Here is a 24676-nt window from a genome sequence, read left to right as displayed (position 1 = left end):
CATCACTTTCCCTGAAGCTGTGTCACTGTTTCATACAGTGAGCCGTCTCTGAGAAAATACAAAAGCACAGCGGACTGAGCCTGCACTTTAAATTTATCAACGCCTCCTCTTCCGTGTCTCCACAAAATGAGAACGGAAGAAAAAACACAAAACACTTGCAGTGTTCAGGCTCTAAATACAGCATTTATATTACTTTTTAGGTCACATGGTTGTGCTGTGTCCAGTTCCCTCACTTTGTATCATAACCAGGATTCCTATGACAAGATTTTCATGCAAATCAAAATATTTCCACTATCTTGGGCACAGTTTTTATAAAAACACGGGGAGTGTAAAACCCCTCTGTCCATGAGAGTTAATGTGCGCGTGAGTATAAATTGAAACAAAAGGCTAAAAAGTCTATGTACAATCCCCGAATTAACATGCATGTGGGAATTAGAAAAAGTGTTGTGCGAAAAGCATTGTTCTGTTTTTAAGACCTTATCCTTTTGATCTACACTTAATGTCTGATCCCCTTTGAGGAAGATGTGTAGACTATTCTTTAAGCCTAATAAATCCAGCGTGCGCAGTACTTAAGAGGGGGAAAAGCTGTGTAGTTTAAAACCACAAGGGCAGTGGGAGAAGAACAATGTATAATGCTCTTAACTAGCTTGTGAGATAATACATACACATTACAATCTATAATCATTTTAATCTACAATCTAAAAAGCTGAATAAATGTATGGACGTATTAGCTAAGGCCTATAGGTGATGTAGGATAATACACATCGGCATTGTTGTCTGTTTTGCCTCTAATCCTGGAGTTAAACCACAAAAATAAAAATGTCTGTAGATTAGGGAAATCCAAACCTATATGTATAGAAAAATTATAAACACACCGTACTATGTACTATATACCTTACATCTATTAAACAGGTAGCCTACAGTTAACATATGCACATTTATACACACAGTTCTGCAGACACACACTGACGTGTGTATTGCTCACAACAATTATTCCACCACTTATATCGTCAATCAGATACACACAGCAAAGGACTGCAAACACTAAATAAAATAAATAAATCCAAAGGCACTTGAGTTTGGTTCAAACCGAGTCACTTTACTTGTTGTTCCGTCTATCTATCTATCTATCTATCTATCTATCTATCTATCTATCTATCTATCTATCTATCTATCTATCTATCTATCTATCTATCTATCTATCTATCTATCTATCTATCATAGAAATACATACTAAAATTATACTGCTTCATAAACACAAATATAAAGGCAGCAAGTTTAAATTTAAATTAAGGACTATGGGTTGCAATGGACACACACACACACACACACACACACACACACACACACACACACACACACACACACACACAGATAGTAGTATCACTTACAATCTTAGTCCCATAGCAGTCAGTTACAGATGCGCACACCCACGCAGCCCCCCCAGGCGCTGTGAAGTTCCCCAAATGTTCTCTCAGTTTGCAGATTAATGTGAATGAGTAAGAAGTGTAATTTAAGCGTTGTGCCTTTTCCTTAATGTATTTTATATATATATATATATAAATAAAAGTTTTTTGAAAAACAGTAGAGCTGTGCAGTAAGTTTCATTTAATACTGCAAAATATATATTTCCCCACTTTATATAAATGACATCCTCTCAGAAACGCTGGGAAATAATTTCACGGTGAAACATGAAAGAAATTCAATAGCTTGTCTCTTTTACTCGGTTTCGATATTTTTGATAAGACCGGAAGTGCACAGACTAATATTATATGCACAGCAAATGAAACAAACGAAGCTGTTTAACAGGTTGAATTCTCTCTTGTTTCGTGTTTGCGTGTCGTGCCGTCATCACACGCAGCATCGTGGTGTTGCCAGCAGAAGTTGGATGAATCCGAGAGAAAAAGCGAGTTAATCCGTATAACATTTAGCCCGATCAGATCGATAGTGTATTGAATGTGTTTGTGATTAGTAGCTCTATTGATTGCAGTGACATCACGTGAACATACCTGAGTGATGGTTATTTCGCCAGGCTAGTTGGAATTAGAATATATCTGCAGGAGTTAAATGACCTTTAGGATTTTTTTAAACTTTAGTATAAATTCTGGAATTTTTTTTCCGGGTGCCGTTATTTCAAATTGCGTTTGTTTTAATTAAATCACGTGACAAAGACGGGCGGAAACCTTTGAACGCGCCTTTCCTGTTTTGTTGCACGCCATGTAACGTAACCGAACTTTCTGAATGACAAGAGACACACAGGGAAATTTCAGGAAAGCGTGGACTATCAAAAGCTAAACTAAAAACAGCTCTAATACAAATAATCTTTTTTTTTCTTAAAAAATCAAATGCATTTTTAAGCATTTCATCTCAGAGTCTGCTTTATATGTCTCAGTATAATTTATGATAAAACCATATGAAGACGCAGCTACCGTGCTGGTTATTGATTAGTCTTTGGGGGGCATATCAGGCCTGTTTTTGGCATCTGTTGTCCTAAATATTTTTAGAGGCGAAGCGGCCTGCTGTACGCTCCGTTTCTATACAAGTTTGTTTTCATGTCTATTGAAACCGAGAGCAGAGAAGAAACGTGCGTCCAATTCTTTCTGCCAATCGATCAGACTGCGGATAGATCAATATGGCACCAGGGCTATTGATCACTATGGTCCTCTATTGCTGGACGCTTTCAAATGCAAATGTACCTAAATAATAATCTATGGCAACACACTAATTCCTTAACAAACTGCAGGCAAACGCTTTACAAACACAGCTATTCAATGTGCAAGCCATTCTTTTTTTCAGCATTTAGGTCTTTTAAACTTGGCTGCAGAGCTCTGACTGTGAAACAAACTGTTAAACAGTGGGCTGCCGTTTAAAGATTTAACAGGACAAACATGGAACATTCAAAATGCAGGGTGACATTGATTTGGCCTGTAGCTTATTGAAACTTTACAGAAAATGTTTGAAGGCGAGGCTGTAAAAGTTAAAGGTCTGTAGAAAAAAGATCAGGTTTATAAAATTAGGACGAAAATCCAGCACTGAAAAAGCACCGCGTGCACAGCTGAGCGACACAAACGCTGAATAATTGGAATACATTTGGCGTTTTGCCGACCATGTGAAATTATGATGTCGTATTTGTGACTGTTTAACAGTTATGTCTCTCTCTCTCTCTCTCTCTCTCTCTCTCTCTCTCTCTCACACACACACACACACACACACACACACACACACACACACACACACACACACACACACACACACACACACTTACTTAAAGTAAAGCCACTGGCAAACAAGATACATGTGGTAAGTTTAGTCTCCAGGAAGGCCACACCGGCGCGCGCGCGTGTGTGTGTGTAGCTACTGGGATGAGTGCAGCAGAGCCCCGTCCCGCTGACTTGCTCAGAGGCCTGATCAATGCGACATTACTAAACACTGCTACTTAACTTTTGCCAATAGCCAGTTTCAAGTAAATATACTTTAGAATACATTAAGCGTGATGCATCAGCCACGGAGTCATTCAAGAAGTCATGAAAAGATTAGTCTGTCTTTATCGAGTGATTCCTGGGAAAATAGACAAGCTTACAGAAGCGCTGGGCCGATTCAAAAAACAAAAAGTCTTTGTGTTACAATTACATAAAATGAAATTTTGTCTTGGAAATTTTCTCATGTGTGGCTTTGTTTTAAAAATAAATAAATTAATAATAATAATAATAATAATAATAATAATAATAATAATAATAATAATAATAATAATAATAATAATAATAATAATTTTCGAAAGAGAATTTCACGCAGCGAAAAATAAATTGTGGTGTGCAGTCTGCAGTTTCCAGCACTCAGACACATGAGTAGCAGGGCTTAAACTGCTTCCTGTAATGAAAATGCCTGTTGACACAGGTCAAACACATCACTGGACAGACGTAACTTGAGCCTTTTTCACAGGTTACATTTTTTTGGCCACTATCGATCTTTCACAAATACATTGATCGAAGCTCCGGGTTGAGGGTTCACTATTGATTAGTTGATCAGCAGAGGACAGCAGTGCTTAAAGATAAAAACAAAACGCTTTGAGGCCTCATTACAGACTCCAGCGGTGACTTTACAAACTCACACATACTTTTAGAAATGTTTAACTTTTAAAAAATATAATTTGATGTTAATAACAAGGAAATCAAAACACACAAACATTGCTGCACAATCGTTGCGGTGTGTGTGTGTGTGTGTGTGTGTGTGTGTGTGTGTGTGTGTGTGTGTGTGTGTGTGTGTGTGTGTGTGTGTGTGTGTGTGTAAAGTCGATGCCAACGTGGTGCTGAGGCCACCGCCTCGCCCGCTATTATTAATATGAAATAAATCACCGGGTCTGCGCGGCATCGCCCCAGTCACACCGCAGGTATTGACACAGTTAATATTTCATATTGTATTTGCCATAGGATATGCTTATTTAGGTATTCGAAAAGAGTACATTAAAATACAAATTAAAACTAAGCTCTAGGCGGATGCATGGATTTTTGAGGGGGGTCTGGGGAAATGGCTGGTTTTTTTTTTCAATTCAAATTTTATTTTGGCTTTCTGTGAACGAGGTTTGATGAAGTAGCGCAAAACTAAAGAACTGTCTGGAATACGCGACGTGTCCTGATCACTTCACTTCCCCACGCCCTGCTGGAGTCGTAGGCCTCACCTGAGTAAAGATGACCCGCACATGTGGCCTAATAACAGACTCAGATTTGAAAGAAGACTGACAGACGAAGGGGGAGCTTTAGCTATTGAGTTTACAAGTTCTTGGTGAAAGCATAAAACTTTTCAGCGCGTTGTTTTGGGTTGTAAACCCTGGTGAATTAGGAGCAGGGAGCCAACAATGAAAGTTAACATCCATCACCACCGCGACCAATAAGCTGCTCTGGCCGGCTGGCTGAGCACAGATGACGGATTCGCTGCTGTGCGGGCTTCGGTAATTCATTTTCGATAGCAGTGGTTGCTGGGATCAATACAGGGACATTAACCCAAGCGGACACTGCTGTTCTCCTGATGGCACAAGCCAAAAGCCACCATCCCCCGTTGGCAATCAGCAAAGACACAGTTTTTAGGGTCATCCTTTGCAGGAGAGCTGTGTGCCAAGGCCACGGTGTTGTGATATCACAATTCATCGGTGAAGTAATGGATGGCCGTGACCTAACAGTTGGTAAACACTGCTCAGGGAAATTATTTTATGCAATTTGCAAATGATTAGTGATGCCACTTTCTGGAGTGTTAGACTATTTTTTCCCCAGCTTCGGGTCGAAATCCTAATGGGCTCATTTTACATAACATCGGTGTAAATGCCATGGCTCCTCACTTGATAACTGTGTTCACAGAGTGCAGCAGCAACTAACGACTTACACGGGACTGCTGGTTACTGCACACACACACACACACACACACACACACACACACACACACACACACACACACACACACACACACACACACACACACACACACACACAGAGTTTACAGATTTCACAGAGGTGTTTATGTTGTGATTTTAGGAGATTAATGAGCAAATTTCATTCTATGTGTCCTCACACAACTGCATATATAGACTGCACACGGCAGTTTATTATATGCACCTATTTATCTATTTATTTATATAAAATAAATTAAATGTATTACTTATTCTTATTTTATTTTATTTTAATTCATTTATTTCTTTTTTTTACTGAACTTCACGTTGCCATAGACTCATTTGGTAAATTTTGGGCATTTAGTGACGTAACGGAAAATCACCACTGTAACAGGTCATCAAGTCAAAAACACTGTGCGTGCTTTAACAAATTGATTATTGAATTATTAGTTATGTATGCGACAGATTTTACCTAGTGACAAGCAGCAGTACACAACGTACTAAATGTACTTGGTGCTTATAGTAGCTGAAAAAGTATTTAACGACCTCAGTGAAGTTTTATGCTCTCCACTACCTATTATTTCTCCCATTTCACACAATCCAATCACTCGATCTCAACAAGCTGCTATATGGTATCCATACTGCGGGCCTCTGCAATAGGCACCAACCTATCGATGGATCCCCTGATCCATACATACGCTGATATTGATAGATTGCTGAACTGGATTGACACCAGCGAGCACCAAGCAAGTTTTACGCAGAAGTTTTGAAGGGATATCATGTCGGAATTTGTGTGAGAGAGTTTGATTTTCGTGGCCTGAATTCGTGGAGCAAAGAAGCGAAAGGGGTCAAAGCCTGGAGGCAATGATGAAATAAAGCTCGACAAATTTATTCAGAAACATTTGCTAGAGGAAAAAAACCCCCAAAACTTTTCTTTAAAAAAGTTATGAGTATAAGCAAAAATTTCAGATGTGTGCTTTAGGAAAGTGGCTGTAAAGTAAGTGTCAAGGGTCAGACACGGGTCTTAAGGCTGTAATTCACACGTTTTATTGCACTGTTAAATATTTTATTGTCTATATAAACACAATCCTTTGAATATGTAGCACTAAATAGCGCATGCTTAATTTACAGTTGGAAAAACCAAGACTGTTAGGCATGACTTGCACTTCCAGATGTGCTTTTTTACCTGCCCTCGTGATCTGTTGTGACATGTTTAACCTCCAACACAGCTATCACATGTGCTGCTGGCGCCTGTGAAACACTTTTATCAGACAAAACAAGGAGCGGGTCCTTCTTATCCATCTGAGTGTAAATGTTGCGCATTCTGTCTTTTATCTAACGTGTCTAACGCAATCTTTTCGAGGATTTGAGGGTCCACGCTTTACAACGCGAGCGAGCCCTGACACGGGGGCCAGTGACGTCAGATTGGCCCCAGACAGGGTTCGCGAGTGCGAGGATAGGCCACGGGGGCGCGCACTTGCGCACAGGCTCAGGCTCGGTCTCATTTTAACAGGAGCGCGGGCACGTCAATATACACACAGCGAGCCGAGCAGCGCTTTGGGTATAGTAGAAGGTGCTCAGCGGAGAGAAACCAGGCAGGCGCAGACACCTTCACGCACCGAGCAGCGGTTTGTTTGGCGGCCGGGACCCGATCCTTTAAAACCATGCTGGATTGACTGCGGAGAGGCAACTCCAATCAATGGCTTGGCTTTGAAATCGTTTCAAATTTATTGGAAAGGAGCGCGAGATAGAGCGACAGAGGGAGTGGGAGAGAGAGGGAGAGCGAGAGAGTGGCGCGAGGGGTGGAAATAAAGATCTTTTCAACGATGGAGCTGACAATGGAAAACATCGGAAATCTGCACGGTGTATCTCACTCCCATCAAACCAGCGACTTAATGAACTCCCCGCACGCGCGCCAGTCGTCGGCGTCGCATCGGAACTTGGTGTCGCACGGGCGGTCAGCCATGGTGTCCAGCATGGCCTCGATACTGGAGGGAGCGGGGGACTATCGCCCAGACCACGCTTTGTCTGGCCCCCTGCATCCGGCTATGACCATGTCGTGCGACTCCGGGATGAGCCTGAGCAGCACCTACACAACGCTGACGCCGCTACAGCACCTGCCCCCCATATCCACGGTCTCGGAGAAATTTCACCATCCACACCCGCATGCTCACCACCATCCAGCACACCAGAGACTTGCAGCTGGGAATGTCAGCGGCAGCTTCACCCTGATGAGAGACGACCGAAGCCTCGCCTCTATGAGTAACCTCTATGGCCACTACCCCAAAGATATGTCCGGGATGGGGCAGCCCTTGTCACCCCTGTCCAACGGGCTCGGGTCTTTGCACAGCTCCCAGCAGACTCTCAGCGCCTACGGTCCCGGAGCTCACCTCTCCAACGACAAGATGCTCTCCTCGGGGGGGTTCGAGTCTCACGCAGCCATGCTGTCCAGGGGTGAAGAGCACTTGGCCCGCGGTCTCGGGGGTCACGGGGGCGGGCTAATGACATCCTTGAACGGTATACACCATCACAGCCATCCGCACTCTCAGGCAAACGGATCCATGCTCTCAGACCGAGACAGGCAGACGGTGGTGGGAGGCGGGCAAGGTGCTGGGTCAGGGCAGGTGGAAGAGATAAACACCAAGGAGGTGGCACAGCGAATAACAGCAGAGCTCAAGCGCTACAGCATCCCCCAGGCCATCTTTGCTCAGAGGATCTTGTGTCGGTCCCAGGGAACTCTGTCTGACCTGCTGCGGAATCCTAAACCTTGGAGTAAACTCAAGTCGGGCCGAGAGACGTTCAGGAGGATGTGGAAGTGGCTCCAGGAGCCCGAGTTCCAGCGGATGTCAGCGCTGAGGCTTGCAGGTGAGTGAGGAGACAGCCTGAGTGATGTGGAGGGATCAATTAGAAGTCAATGTGGCGAGACTGTCAATAGCAGCTCAAATAGACATTAGTAGAAGTTATTAGTCGATTGTATCGAGTAAAAGTTCATCATGACAGTTGAGGTGTTAAATGTTTAGAGAGATCTATATTTTGATTGATGCTACAATGCACAGTAATATAAACATACATTGTGTGATAAACAAAAGAGAAGCGCTGTCTGTCATAAACAGACAGACTCCAAACCAAACCGAGTCTGCTCAGACACTTTTGGCTTTACGCACGTTTACGCACGAGTACAGTATGCATGCGTGCATCCATCTTCCTCTGTCTCACTCTCTCCCCCCCCCCCCCCCCCTCTCTCTCTCTCTCTCTCTCACACACACACACACACACACACACACACACACACACACACACACACACACACACACACACACACATGCACGCAGAAAGAGGCGAAACAAAGGAACTCAGAGCGAGAAGTGAAATTGATTAAATCTTACTTGAAAGGTAAACGCTATACTTTGATATCATTGTGCCCCGAACACCCAGTTTTATTTATTTAACAAACCTCATCTAATTCTTTGGCTCTCTCCTTGTCAAATATGCGCGTGGTCACAAACAAGGATCGTCTGAGGCCTGGCCAAAGAGCCTGGGGAGCATGACCTCCTATGGATCAATATTCCAGGTCCAGGCGTCCCCTTTCAGAGTAGCGCAGTGATAAATGATCGATCTGGATCTGTAAGACACAAACAGATGCGTCTTTCTCTGGTCTGTGTTGTCCCCTCTTCTCTCTGGGATCTCTGTCTACTAATTTGATTTAAGGCCTATTTAGTCATTGTGCTGAGAAATTGTTTATTGCTGTTTGTGAAGTTATATGAGATCTCAGCTTAACAGGACAAATACTAAATGTGGCACAAACCCTCTCTGCCTCAGCATTTCGGTTTTCTGAATGGTTCGCCACTTTGATCCATCGTTTCGATTTTTATCGCGCAAAGATTGTCACATTAAAGGCTGTGATTTGAACCCAAATCTCTGCCTACTTTAAAGTCTTTAACACTTGCAACCTGATTAATAGGATATAAATGAAAACAAGCTCTACGGTGGAGTTAATACAAAGATGTGAGTGAAAGGTCCCCCATCATTGATGTTTCTGTAAAGGCCTTGTTTAGACGCGCTGCTCTTCCAAACGTCAATCAGCGCTTCTGCGTCGTATTTCAGTGAACAGTTCAATTAAGCAGATATAGTGGCATATTTTAGTTCCAGTCAATGCCCTATTGAAAAGCACTTAATGGCATGTAAATTGTTCCTTTGCGTATTTAGTGGGGTTCTGGTAAATAAAGATTTAAACACTCCACAATTGTCTCTTTAAGTGCCACTGCTGTTAAAGCTAATTGGGCAGTGGGGTTTTATATCTTCCACACCCGGCACCAGGATAAAACCCTCAATTCAACTAGCGTGCTGGAGTGGCACAGTCCTGTGCAGCACACGGCTGCCGCATATTTGAATGTGCTCAGGTCCAGGACAGACTAGAGGTGCTCAGTGGTGAACGAAAATAAGAGCTGCACTGTTTTACCACATTTTAGTTTACCAGAAAGTGCAAATGTTATCAACATTAAATGAATAAATGAAGTTTATTCGAAATTCCCACCACACAATTAATAAATACTTCTTTTTGGAAAAAGCTGATTCTTAAGCCTTCACTGTGCATCAACCTGCTGCCACAGCAGAAGCAAGGACACTCTAGGTGGGTTAAAATGACAAATGACTCGTATGTAAATGCAGGGAGCAACATTTTACTCATTGCATTTAAAATCACAATTATCCTCGGCTTTCATGTGGGTTGGGAGTGGGAGTTGGGGGAGGCGGGTGGGGGTTTGGATGCTGAAAGTGAGGCTGGGCCATACTCGCTCGGCCACATCAATCAATAAATTCAAATTACTATTCCAAATTCATCACAGTCACACGAATCAATGCAGCTGCCCTGCTTAGCTAATGCGAAAATACCAGTGTCCGCGCGCACACACATGACAATTCACTGCCGACAGGAAAAGCAGAGCAAAGGTGGGCACGTTTGGAGGGGGGATGTGTGTCCTTCACGCTTAACATCTCCTAATGCTTTCTCCACTTACCGTGTTCTTCATATGCAGACCTGTAACACACTGGCCACGTAAACAAAAGGCATTTCCACACTCTGAACATATATTATGCAGACGGCTGTTGTGTAAGCGGGCAGCTTTAAGAGAGACGCGGGCAGAGTGAGGTTTGGGGGGCATTTAAAGATCGCATTAACGATGAAAACAATTCGTCTTTGCATCTGTGTTGAATTCCACACTCCATCTCAATGTATTTGGTCGAGTCAATACAGCCCTGATCGATAAGGATAGCCAGTGCATCTATCAATTATCCCGCCTCAGCACTCTCTCCCATTGGTTTCTCCCCTGGAGCAGAAGGGAGGGGGGGAAGGCGGGAGCCGGAAAAGGTTGGGAAAGGGGACAGCTGGTTTAAAAAAACGCCCCTGCACATATTTTTCTTTCCTGTTATCATGTTCTGTTTGTTTATGCGGTGTATAATCCCTTGTTTGTTCTTTGGGGGTTCGTGCACCCGGGTAATGTTCACGTTTTTCCAACAGATGTTGGACAACACGGAAAATATCATCAGAAAAAATACATTCCTACCTTCCAGGAATACCCGCTTCGTTTCCTTCCATTTACCAGTGATAATGTGCCATGGCATGCCAGGGTCCCCCCTTTCTCTCTCTCCCTCTCTGTCAAAAAGAAGCGGTTCATTTCCATCTAAATGGCCGGAGCACGTGCCAGGGTGTGGAGGTCAAGACCCACAGGACACAGAGGAAAAACATTGTCGAGAATGACGGTGGGAGGCCTCTATTCATGTTTCAATGGACTACATGCAGTTTACACAGGCCTAATCCTGGAGCTATACTCCAGCTCATCCACCACCATCCCCCCCATCAGCGTCACTCTGCGCCCTTTCCTCTCTGCACTAATCCATTCATTTTCCTGGGTAAATATATGTATTTATTAAGATCCCCAGCCCATTTCCATTCCTTACAACGCACGGTCTTAATTTTGGTTAGGGGTTCATCATTTTGAGATAAACTCGGGCTTTTATATCAAACTGATGAATTCTGGGTGTTTTGTATATTTTAATTAAATTGTTGCTTTTCTTTAAATTAAATCGATGTGTGTTGGTTTGTGTGTGGCACACAGAAGGTGGTTAAAGCTTTGTGTTTATGTCCACAAAGCGTTTTCCTGCTGGTCAGTTTCTGGCGCTGTCCAGAGTGCTGAAATATCCACCGCAGGTTTGAGGACAGTCGAAGGTGGTGATCTGGAGTTTTCCAAATACATACTTGATACCGTTCTTGTGGCCTCTAAACACCATTATTTCATCCAACAGCTTCCACCCAACGATCAATATTACAATCCACAATCGCGTCAATCACACCACCACGCATCCTACTTTCCAGTCCAGCACGGAGCCCATCGGGGTTTCCATTTAAATCACATCTCCAGCTTCTTTTAGCAGCTGCAGATACAAAGTGGAGGTCATCTTTATTTTGGGATTTTCACGGAAATATCCTGACGTAATAAAAATGCCTAAAAGGTGTGATGTTTTTTTTTTTTAATCTAGTATAACGGGTTTCACTGGTAGAAACATGTGATTGATGAGGGATAATCTCAAACAGCATTTTTTTTACATGAAAAGATGGCTTGATGCTGGCCTGCGAAATAATCGATTGGTACGTTAATAATTGATGTATGAGGGGAAGATAGGGGAGTAAACAGTGCAGCTGTGGTTTCAGAGCTTCGTTGTTCGTTAAGCACAGCATCATGTGCTGTAAGTACTGAGACACGCGTGTACAAGCATCGCCTTTTCAATCCCCTGGTGGGAGGGCAACAGTCATTTTCTTGAGGTTATACCTCGAGGCTATTTTGTTTAAATCCCGAGTTCAGTGAAGCTCACTCCAAATGAAATGACATTATCTGTAGCCTCGTGTGGAGAGGCTGGCTGGACTCCTAAACAAACACATTTAGAGGAATCCTGATGTTCGAGTGTGAAATGAGGACTCATAATAATGCACTGCTGGAGTCATGCTGGAACTGCAAAACAGCACAAAGCAAAACCATATACGTTAATTCCCACAGGATAGTGTTTTACCACCAGCACCTCGCAATTGTCGCCTCCTCCATTTCTTCTCTCCAGTATGTGTGTGATCGGGATGCAGAGTGCGTCTGCGCCAATTGTTAAGGCCGATCTGGTGAGCCCTGAATCTGTATCGATTTCCATTCCCCGGCATCTCCTTCCCATCTCTGGAGCTGCGCCATGCGGCCATGCAACCCCCTCCATCTCCGCCATGCAACACCCTCCCTCCCATTAACAGCTCACCTTTCATAACACATAACAGGACGAATCTTACGGAGCTGTCAAGTGAAAGTCTGAGAGTTTGGCTTCCCTTTAAGGCTGTGCTATAGTGGGATTAGCAGCGAGAGACGACTCACAGTTCACAGTCGTTTAACCTCTTTTTGCTCATCACACATCCCACCCACACTGGCCGTCCCGCATAGCCGGCTCTGACCACGTCGACCTTATTATTCAAAATAATGTCATTTTAATAGAAATCAGATTAGCCTGACTGAAGCCGGAGCCCGCGTCGTCTCTCCCACGTCTTCACCCGTTCCTCTCACAGCGCGCGCACGTTCCAATTCACACGGGGTGCGTGGTTAGCAATTATAAATGCAGCAGCGCTCCGTACAGTCTCCAATACCGTCTCTTCTATTTTAGATGATCAATTCCTACGCTGCTCAGTCGCCCCCTCTCCAAACCGGATCGATAGGAGAGAATGACCTTTAAATCAAATTGCTGGCAGAGTCAACGGCATGCACGCGGCTCGCATCAGAGGGTTAATGGCACCGCGCGCGTCCCCTACGTCCAAGTAAAAACACAAAAGGTCCAAAGCAAAGACAATCCTAATTTAATCTCGCTGTTCGTGCACGCGCTTTGGAGTTCAATAGGTGCACAAAAGGATTTTAAATGTGAAATGAGCTAATTGTCAGTGGAGCTGAGGCATGATAACGGACAATATCGCCGTTATAATGTCGTTATAACAGGTGTTATTATAACAACACCTTTTATAATGACACCGCGGGCCTTTGTCTGCAGGCTGTGGTGGTTTGCATAAGAGCATCAGTAAGTGAGGACTCCAAAGAGCAGCTGGTGAGCAATTAAAATGTTGACCGGAGTTATGTAACGCCGGGGTGCCCCCGAAAAAAAAACCACATGCTCTGCTAGCTCCTGTGCTAGTGCACAGTGCCGACATTTCTGCCAGGCGTCTTTTCACTCGCTCCAAATTGTTAATTTTATCGTGATCTGTTCAAGTTCGTCATCAGCCCAGATTTATTCCAGACAGTGATTCGCTGTGCTATTTTCCAAATGTCTCTGATACTTCAGGAAATAAGTAACAGATTACTTTTTTAGGGGTGATTGGGGATTTGAGTAACCAAAACCACCGCTAGTTATAAATCAGTGTCCAGCGGCGTCGAAGCAGCAGCGATTCCGCACACTCCCCTCTTATCTGGCGCTCTGACAGGCCATCGGTTATTAAAGGCCCGATAATGGCTCGTTTAATGCGCAGGATAAGAACAGAAGGCAAGGACACTGTCCGAGCAATTAAAGACGAAAAGGGCGGATATCCATTTGATCATTGTAAGACTTTAAATAATAATAATAATAATAAAATAAAAAGTAATATAGCATCGCATTAAAGGAGATCCATAAGGTAGAAAGACAGATTATGAATTTGAGTGAAAAACTCAAATAAGAAATAATCGCAAAAATTCATCTTTTGTAAATTTGTTTCTCTCGCCAAAGGGGAAAATATTTGACAGACACAAAAGAAGATTAAATGATTTAACTGACATTTAGCTCACACTGTAAAACAGTTTGTAAACAATGTTTTGGATGTAAAAATAAAAATAAAATAAAATAAAAAATAGGTAAAAATCATATCTGGGAAGAAAGAAAGAAGCCTGCAGATGGTTCGTATGTACGGAGCCTTAAGTCTTCCTAGGGTCGATCACAACCAAACCGCAACACACACACACACACACACACACACACACACACACACACACACACACACACACACACACACACACACACACACACACACCGCTTATCGTACCCACAGATGCAACCCGAAACTCCGGTTGGGCAACCCCACACAGATCAACAAAGGAACAAAACGACTGTGAAATCAATTGATGAATGAATCGATGTCAGCCTTTGCAGCCTTTGTGTTACATGTTATTAAATATAACGAACTGCCTTCGGGTTTAAGCTAAAATTAATAATTTGGTTAATTTGTTGCTTTGGTGAGGGACGTGAATGCGCTGACGCTGCATTTCCGTTTTTCAGGATTTCTGACTTTGAGGCGTGTGTGAGAGATTATTATAGAATATCCTTGTGTATCAAAACAAAATTATTATTATCATCATTATTATTTTTTTATTAATATTATTACTATAAATTTTATTACTGCTACTGGTATTATTATTGAACTACCGTTCAATAATAATCGCTGCTGTTTGCTGATCAAAAACTTTGCACACAAAAATAGAAAACCAGTTAAATAAAATATATTTTATATCTTACTGTACAAAAATAAAAACCTAAACATAATTGACACACTTTTTAAAGTAAAACTCAAGCGATACATCAGTGTTAAAAGGACTACATAATATAAAATTAAACATTACATTCAAAATGTGCATTTTGTAACAGATAAAGACACATCGCCTTATTTTATTATATAATATATTTTCTCCATTTTAATATCCTTTGTCTTGCATTGGAGAGAATAAATCAGATAAATGCAATTACATGGGTGCAATAACGGGCTGGGAAATAAGGGCTGGAAATATTTGTGTTGACTCTCTCTTCGCATGATTGAGTGAGGACGGTATTGAACTGAATCTGGAAAATCCTGCATATTGAAAACCTGTCTGCGTCCCCGTGGAGAGTAAACAGTATCATCCGACTGCAGATCAGTGTGATGATTCTCCTGCGACAAATAAAAAATTAGCAGAGAAGTGACAGCTCGGCGGCCAGCTGACATTTGAAGATATTTTGTTTCTGAGAAATCAAGTATATGAAACCCTCAAATGGCGCACAAATGTGCACACATCCACTCAGGAGTGCAAATATAAAAATAAGGTAATTAAAGTCCGCAGATCCTGCCAGTCCCGCGAGATTTAAAAGTTGAAAACAATGGTGTGGGATTCGAACAGAAAACAAAGTCGGTAAATATTCTTTTATAATTTTCACCCCACATCTGATTTACAGTAAATGATCGTGATGGTTCAATATTAAACTACATGGTTATTTAATTAATTAAATGCTGATTCGTTTTATGAGAATAATTTGCTGCTGGGGTGAAATTATATAAAAAAAAATTAAAGAAATTAAATAGTTTATCATTTCGACTACTTAACAAGATTTAACATAAATATGAAAGTTAATTTAACAGAATTCAGTAAAAGCAAAATTTAACCAAAAAACCTCCAAAAATATTATTTTTTTTAAAGAAAAAAAATAAACTCCCACCTGTTGTTTGTGGGAAAGCATCCCTATGGCCACCTGTCTGTACATTCACAGTAATAATAAAAAAAGAATCATGATTACAGCTATCACACATAACTCAAGCAATTATCACTGAAATCGATGATAATCACAGATAAGATTATCACTCTAACAATGGACCCACTCATAACAATAAATGGCGCGTGCAGAACAGGGCTGCTATTAAACAAAAAAAAAAGTAATGCGGGGTAAATGTCAGCTCCGTGCTCTCGGTCCAGCGCTTAAATGGCTGAGTGCTTTTAATTATCCAAAACCTCATAAGAAGCGTGATGATCACAGTCATCAGCCTCGGCTCATTATTGAATGTTCTTAGCGCTGCGCAGTTTCTTGGGTTCACTAATAGCGAGCTGGGATGAAAACAGCACCGAAAGAGCTTTTCGAGCATCTCAGGCTGACACGGATCTTTAAAAAATGTATTTTTAAAAAATCCTCTAATTAACACGAAAATCCAAATTCCAGTGCATGCATGAGAGTGTTGTGAGAGCTAATACAGCAAATCTAAAGGTAAAGGCTAGCTTCAAACGTTTCAGGCAGCAGAGAGTCTCGCGGACTTGAAGGTGGAATGTGGGCGAAGGTGTAACTGAGTTCAGGTTGAGTGTTATTGAAGGGCTAGAACAGAAATGCCTCGCAGCTGAGTCGCAGGAGAAGGCAAACAAACAAATTGTGCCGCTTTATCAGTATATTAACACCAATTCTCACTCATTACATTAAGGAGTATTGAGCAGGAAGTGTTTTGGCCTGGCGAGAGAGAAAGAGAGAGAGAGAGAGAGTGAGAGCTTGGCACTTCCCTGCAACCGAATGCCACAGTCTGCAGAGAGGGCCGTGTGGATATATATGCACACTGCTATCAATCTTTAGAGCAATAGCCCATGCAAAGCAGCAGAGACGTCACTTAATAAACAGGCCGAAGCTTTAACGCCAAACTGCCCAATCACGCATGCTCCATGTGAAGAAGAGTACAGCTACAAGCAGCCTGCATAGATTATTAGTGAGGACAGCACTGCATTCCAACAATAAAGGGGAGGCACTGTGTGTGTGTGTGTGTGTGTGTGTGTGTGTGTGTGTGTGTGTGTGTGTGTGTGTGTGTGTGTGTGTGTGTGTGCATACATATAAAGGCACCCAACCGTAACCCGTAAACATGTTTATTGGTAAATTAATTAAATCAGCATACGCTGTTGACCTCGTCTCCTTTCCAGGGATCACAAACAGGGCCAACCAGAGAAGTTTAGAAAACAAGCAGGGCTGTTTCTTTATGCAGATGTGTAATCGTGGTTTCATACAGGCACAATATTAGGCGGTTTGACTTTCTCATTATGAGCAGGAAGGGCAGCGATGATCGATAAATGATTAATGCTCCAGATGAGCTCACATCTGCAGGGATCGAGGAGGCCTCGTGAAGACAGCTGTGAGTATTCAGCCGGGCGCAGAAATCACAGCTGAAGCGGGTGATGATAATTTACTCCTTTTCCTGCTCGGGTTTCAGCAGCACAGAAAGCTGGATCATCACTCCGCTTCCTGCCCGGTGCGCTCTCACGTCTCCAGCCCCTTTCATGAATCTCCTCTCCAGGCCCACTCCCCCCTCCGAGGCATAATTAATTGGACGAAGTGAATTTCACACACGAATTATTCACGAATCTATCGATCGATATTGGACACCCAGGGCCTTTCTCTTAACCTCGCTTGGTTTGTCGTGAAGCAAAGAATATTAATGTCATCAGTGGAAAAGAAATGAGTCTAACTTATACCGTTTTCATCCGCGCATAAAGGCATTATTAAAGAATTCCATATGTCTGGAGGCACGGGTCAGTCTGCGGGGACATTCGCTGACATTCATGAGGATTAACTGGACTTCCACTGCGTGCGCATATTCATGGTCAATGATATTACACCTGTGTAGCCTGTATATGATGTACGTGCGTAAAATAGCGGCACGCGGGACAAACGTGGCTGTGAGAATCAATCTTTCTATGTTAGCGAGGAGCTCGAGGGATTCTTCCAAAGTAGGTCAGCTCCTGCTCTCAGCTCCAAAGCGAGAAATAGAAATCTCATTTCTCTTTTTATCAGCATCACGCGCACCTCGGAAAACACCCAGCGCCAAATCAGGATTTCTGCTCCTGTCCGGCTGCTCTTTGTGCATGAGTTTATGTCCGTCTCTCTGCTCGGTGCCTACTGTAGCTCTAAAAGCTGCAATGATCGATTTTTTTCTTTTCTACGCCGAGCTTGGTTCAGTAATCAGGGCCCCCTTCCTCACCGATCGATCGATATCGATTACTAAATCCAGCGCCTGTAGCAAAGGCAGCGCGCTATGGCGCCCCGTGCAGCCGGGCCACGACGAGAGCGACACCTACCGACAGAAACGGAACAAAGCAAGCGGTCGATGAGGTGGCAGAACGTGACTATCCGGTGGAGAAGATGTGGAGAGAGTCCGGGACTGTGTCAGCTTGCTGTGGAGGCACATTAAGAGAGAAACACTCGTCCTGCTGACTCTGCATCTTCCCCACGCACAGGTGCACTCACGGCGAAAACGTTTGGATGTGTGTTTCTTACCTTTTAGGCATTGGAGAGAACATTTAACCATTAGGAACTCTTTGAGATATGATGCGGTTTGATAAATCTTAATACAAATAAATGAGAAAACATTTTTGAAAGCGTTTAAAACATTAAAGCTGTTGTATTTGGCTGGATGGGATTTTTACAGGGGTCCTATTTTTGGTGTGAGGTTGTGTGTGTGTGTCTGGACAAACCACACAGGAAGAAAAAAGTTAGACAGGAGGAAGTAAAGCTGCTCATACCAGCTGGAAGCTGCATAAGATGAATGGAGAACTGAGTGTTGTAATATATATTAAATATCATCATCATTATTATTATTATTATTAACCTAAAGACAGTAATCAATCTATATTGATAAAAATAGAAGAAGCTGTACTAAAAGCAGCAAAACCCATAACAAAAATACTCTTGTATGAGATGCAGTCCATGCTCATGTGTAACGAGGAGCTACATTAATAAACACAGGTATCTTGGGAAGCGTATTTAAAAATCCAGCTTGAAAAAACTATTTTAAATGAAGCTGAATGTTATTTAGTATTTTTAGCTTTTATAAGAAAAAATGATTAACTCAGCACTCTTCACGACCATTCCAGAGGTTCTGTGTTTCGAATAGGAGCAGACATGTCACACATGTCAGCACTGCTCTGCTGCTCCTCCTCGGACTTCAAAAAAGCCCGGTGGAGCTTAGATACATGTTAGGCTCATTGTCCTGCTGGGAAACGAATCCTCTTGCACACACGTTTAATCCATACTGTCTGGCATGTCTCTGATGGGCTGTACGCTTCTCCCCGATGGCCGTGATGATCCAGTACAAGTTGTCGAGTATAGAATAAATAGAGATTTCATCACACCTGGAAATGTTTGAGCACTTAAGCTTTATCACTGGAACCTTGATGTTCAAACTCTGACGTGACTGAAAGAGTAATTCTCAGCAGAGTTTCTTTATAAAGGAAGACACAAATGATGAACTGTTCATATACATTAGAATGAAGTAAGCAGCTCCATTTATTGGGAAAAAGAAAACATCTTAAATATGAACTTTTATCGGTTTAGGAGACAAAGAAATCCGGGATATAAGCTAGCCTGTCAATATTTATCCCTGGAACTACCAGGTGGGATTTACTTTGGCATTTTTAGAGTATCTTCAAGAAAGAGAAATACAATAAATACATGATGATGTAGTAAGAATATGCTTTCTCGTTGTAGTCTTTCTGATTCTTTAGTGTCCTACTTTTTTCTTATTGTGAATCATTTCAGACACTAAAGAAATGGCATCCTCCTCCTCCCTTTTCTCACCATCATTACTACTCTTAAACCTTTAATAAATCAAAGTATTATACATGATGATACGCTCGCTGTTCGTACAAGCATGGACAAATTTGTATGTGGCATATTAGCATGTTTGCCTGATATATATAGCAGCAGTGTTGATGTGAAATATGAATATGATGGATGCGCAAGTGTGCAGGTTAGACATCTGTAGTAAACAGATTGGACTGCAATGGCTGATCAATGGGCTCTGCTCCACTGTAATTAGACACACAGCGCCACTGCTTGGCTCCAGCCACTTCAGCATAATCACAGCCTCCTCACACACACACACACACACACACACACACACACACACACACACACACACACACACACACACACACACACACACAAGGAGAATATAAAAAAAGAAATCTGTCCTTAAATGCAACAAGACACACACACACACACACACAGCGTGAGAGTGAGACATTACTGAAGGCGAGTATGAAAGTATCAGACAATACCAGCAGCAGCAGGTGGAGACCCCATAGGGATGGCATCTTTCCCGCTCGCTTTCTCTCTCCAATTTGCTCCCGTTTTATTGAGACAGTAGGGAAGCTGAGAGGGACACACAGTGCGTTCTGGCAGGATTCGATCCTCAGTCAGCAGGGGAACATGTGGCTGCAGAGGTGGTGCCTTAACCTCACACACACATACACACACTCCTCCTACACCATCTCTGGGCGCCATTTCTCCCTTTTACCTTCCACCTGTCTGCTGCTTTCCACCCGTGTCCTACAAATACTTACAACACACTTACCTACATCCCATTAACTATTAATTTCTGCGTTTGCAGCACGCAACCCCATCACCCCCTCGGACACCCTCCCAAACGTAGAAGAGTACACTCAGCGTGTTTTCTTTTGAAAATTGCTCTGTGTATGGGAAGGGGCTCATAGCAGCCAGTGCAAGCACCTCTCCAGTGTTTGTGTTTGGGAGGGGTGGGGGTGTGCGGGGGGGGGGGGGGGGGGGGGGGGTTATAAATACCCTCTCAGAGCTCAATAGAGTGGGCTCCAGTGGGCTCTGTTTGAAGTAGCAGACTGTAGACCTGCTGGGGGGGGGATTCTGACCTCAGTCCCTACAGAGAACCCCCCAATTCCTACAGCAAAGTCGGTCAATATCTCGCTTTCTCCTTCACTCGCAACCCCTCCCTCTTCATCTCAGCTACTCTCTTTAGTTCTTGCACACACTCGCGCATGCACGCACATACACACACACACAAACACATACACACACACACACACGCTTTGTCTTACTCCTGCTTCTTTTCTGTTTTTCTCTCTCCAACCTATTCTTTCCCTGCATTTGCCCCTCCTCTATCTTTCATTTCCACACACGCACACTCAAACACAAAATGCTTACTTTTGTGCAACAGTCACTCAGTCCCCCATTGCGACTCAAACTGCATTAATATTGAATCAAACAGCAGTGTCTCCAGCTAGCAGGCAACAGCCAGTGCGCCCCCCACCCCCCCAATCTCTCTCTCTCTCACCGCAGGCTGGGTCCCTGTCTGCACTCTGCAGGATGGAAGGAATAGTCCCACTGGGCAGGAGGCATGGATTAGCTTTAAATCAACTTTAATATGGCAATAGAGATGGAGCCATAGCATCTCCACTGGTGTATGAACCAGTTTTATGTGTTTAAGTACAGGGTAATTATAGTTTACGCACTTTACTTCCCTCCACCTCCAGCTCTCACTTCATGAAAATGATCACTTTTGTATATTTACCTTGCGTTGTGTTTTCTTTCTCCTCTTTGCCTCCCACTCTCATTCCCATCCCTCCCACCTCTACCATCCACACCAAGCCTGCAAGCGCAAAGAACAGGAGCAACACAAGGACCGCAACACGGCGCCCAAGAAACAGCGTCTAGTCTTCACTGACCTGCAGCGCCGCACACTCATCGCCATCTTCAAGGAGAACAAGCGTCCATCCAAGGAAATGCAGATCACCATCTCCCAGCAGCTCGGCTTGGAGCTCAGCACCGTCAGCAACTTCTTCATGAATGCTCGCCGCCGCTGTGTGGACCGCTGGCACGATGACCACGGTACCAGCCCCGGGCAGCCAGGCACCTCTGCCACCACCTTCTCCAAGGCCTGAGAGAAGCAGGAGAGGGCCTTCGGCGGGCCGAGGGACCAGGCCGGAACAACAGGCGACGCTGGAAATTCCCTGCGAAGCCTGTCTGTAACAGCCCTGCCAGGCCCGGAGCGCCTGAAGGTGTCCTCTACACGATATAAAAATCCTTTGTGCCATGCAATCATCTTTTACATCAGTTAAAATTTCAAGCTCTCACCTGAAACAAGCATAATCTAAAAAGGTGAAGTGTGAAGTCAGGTCCACTCTGCATTTCTCACACACAAGGACAATCATTGATTTTGTCTTTTTTTTCCCTTTTTTTTTGAGAGAAAATAATTTTTATGGCATCTGACAAAGCAAAGCGACACCAAAGATTTGACGTTTCTGTTGGGCGGTATCTACATGATGCAGGCCTCCTCCTTCACCACCCAAGTAGCCACTGATTCTGCTTTTTCCTCTCAACTCACCTCCTTTGTGTCTGCCTCCTCGCTGTTCCCCCCCCCCCCCCCCCCCCCCCCCCCACACACACACACACACACAGCGGCACACGGAAGCAACAAGGGCAAAAGAACGGCAATAAATCTGAAAACAGAACAGCACATAGCCTTATTATCAGAGCCCCATCCTGCACACACACAAGGCCGTCATGAAGAAAACAACGCAGCCCATGAAAAAAACAACAAGGCTTTCCAGTTCTCTGCCTCTACCTCCCCCCTCCTCCTCCTCCTCCCGCAGTCTCCTTCATTCCTCAGCCAAAGGTATTCCCTGATGGCCAGCCATTTCAGAGAGCAGCTCGGCCTGATCATACGGCAAACTAATGAATTGAAAAATGAATCGATGCAGACAGAGAGGGAGCGAGGCCTTGACCCCCTCATGAAGGTGAAACTCAAGACACTCGCCAGTAGATACTCAGGTCTTCCAGGCCCAGGTCTCGTATATTTTTTGCACAGATGTTGGGAGGCCTGCAGGGAGACGTGTCGTTGTTACTCTTAGCCTGAGCCCAGAGTCTGCGTTTCTCTGACCAACAGGAGAGGCGGGTGAGATGTCTGGACATGCTCTTTGTTCTGCTGGGAGCTTTTCCTCTAATCAATAACTGAGAACCGAACGATGACAACAACACGCTCGGGCATCCAGCCAACTACATTACAGCTGCATAGGAAAAGCAGAATGTAAGAGGAGCACATGAGACCCAGTGGAAATGGGGACACAAAGGCCTCACTACAGCAGCAGCAGCAGCAGCATTAGCAGCATCAGCAGCAAGCACACCTCGTCAGCCTTGCCTGCGCTGGCAGAGCAACAGTGCCCCCTGCTGTTGAAAGCAGAGACCGGCATCCAGCAGAGCAAGGGGGGTTCAGAGTGGAGAAGAGGGAGGGAAGAGCCACTAGATGCTGAGGAGAAGTCATGGCACAACACATTCAGGCCTCGCAGCTCTTTGAAGGCAGATCAATAGCTAACCATTATCCTATTGTTGTTCCTCATCCAACCAGCACTGGTGAAGCCGGAGGAGGGGGATGGTTAGCCTGAATGCTGAAAATGCAGGGATTTTGCAAAGGCAGGGATTTATTTGGGCAATCCAAACGGAATACAAGAAAATTACACAAAGAGAGGAAGGGGAAAGTACAACAGAGTAAAATGTAACAGAAAGGCATCCTAAGTAAGACACATCAGTGGTGCAGTGGAGGTTTCATTTAGATTAGTTTTCAGAGGTTTTATGAAATCATTGATTTTCCATTCATTCATTTCATCTGCTTGCAGAAAAAAAAAAATTCAACAGATGTGATTTCTGTCAAACCTGGTTATTCCCACACAAGGGTTATCAGTAGCTAGCCCAAAGCTAAACACCACACTCAGCTGTTAAAATGCTACAACAATTAGTGCCAATGCTTACTGCCTTAATGCGAGTCAGAGAAAACGGTGCGATGGTTAACACACGGTTACAGTGCGCCCTGCAGATGATGGGCGGTGTGTGCCATAGTGCCCAACAATCAGCTTTTAACTGAATGAAATTATACTTTTTTAGTAAAAGAAAAGAAAAAAACAAGAATCTGATTTTAAAGGCAAACAATAACCAAACCTCAAATGAGAAAGACACCAAACATACAGTGCAACACAAAATGTTTCCAACGCATAACTGGACACATTTTGAAGCAGAAGAAAATCTCTCATTCTATCTTTGGTTCTCTACCTCCTCTGTCCCTCTAACCCCATTTCCCCCTCCAACCCCTCGCCCCCTTCCTCTCTATATTGATGCGGGTATTTAATTAGTACCATAGACACAAAGTTTCTATTTCTTGTTACTATTGTGCTCTGTTGTGCATAAGTATGGCACCTTGTTGATAAATCAGAAACAAAAAAAGGAAGGACTTTTTAAAAGGGAAAAAAGAAGGATGCAAGGACTGAGGCCAACGAAGGACGTGGTTTTGTTTCTTTTTCTTTTTTGCATTCTGTGTGAATATAGACCTGCAGGACATTTACCACAAGAAAGAGAAAAGACAAGAGAAACAGGGAGCTGCTGAAGAGAAGAATAAATGACAGACACTTTCTCTCCTTTGGCATTTCGTGTCGGAACTGTGGTACTCTCAGCCCCCCCGCCCCTTTAAAGCTGAGCCCTGAGGATGGGGTAAAATTAAGAGGGACAAAACATGACCTCCAAATGTCCTGGCTGACTCGCTATGTTTTATTGGAGGGTGGGGTGGTGGTGGCGCGGGGCGTTTACGCTTGGGACTCCGTAGTTATCTGTGTGGTCTTAAGATGCAACTGTAGCATTTCCAACAATGTAGTCAGATTAGCAGTGCAGATTAGATAAGAGGTGGTCATT

The 24676-nt window shown here is 43.6% G+C and overlaps 1 protein-coding gene across 1 annotated transcript; it reads left to right on the top strand.

Moving 5' to 3' along the window:
- Positions 1-6850: 6850 nt before the first annotated feature.
- onecut3a (one cut homeobox 3a) lies at positions 6851-22349 on the top strand. Its single transcript, XM_004552741.3, has 2 exons — positions 6851-8242; positions 21590-22349. Exons 1-2 carry the CDS (start codon positions 7204-7206, stop codon positions 21880-21882), a joined length of 1332 nt encoding a protein of 443 aa, XP_004552798.3. The 5' UTR covers positions 6851-7203; the 3' UTR covers positions 21883-22349.
- The last annotated feature ends 2327 nt before the right edge of the window (positions 22350-24676 follow it).

This window comes from Maylandia zebra, linkage group LG23 (genome assembly GCF_041146795.1).
Source record: "Maylandia zebra isolate NMK-2024a linkage group LG23, Mzebra_GT3a, whole genome shotgun sequence".
NCBI classification, from domain to species: Eukaryota; Metazoa; Chordata; class Actinopteri; order Cichliformes; family Cichlidae; genus Maylandia; species Maylandia zebra.
Note: the sequence above shows the minus strand (reverse complement) of the source record. Positions and strands in the feature narration are given on the sequence as shown.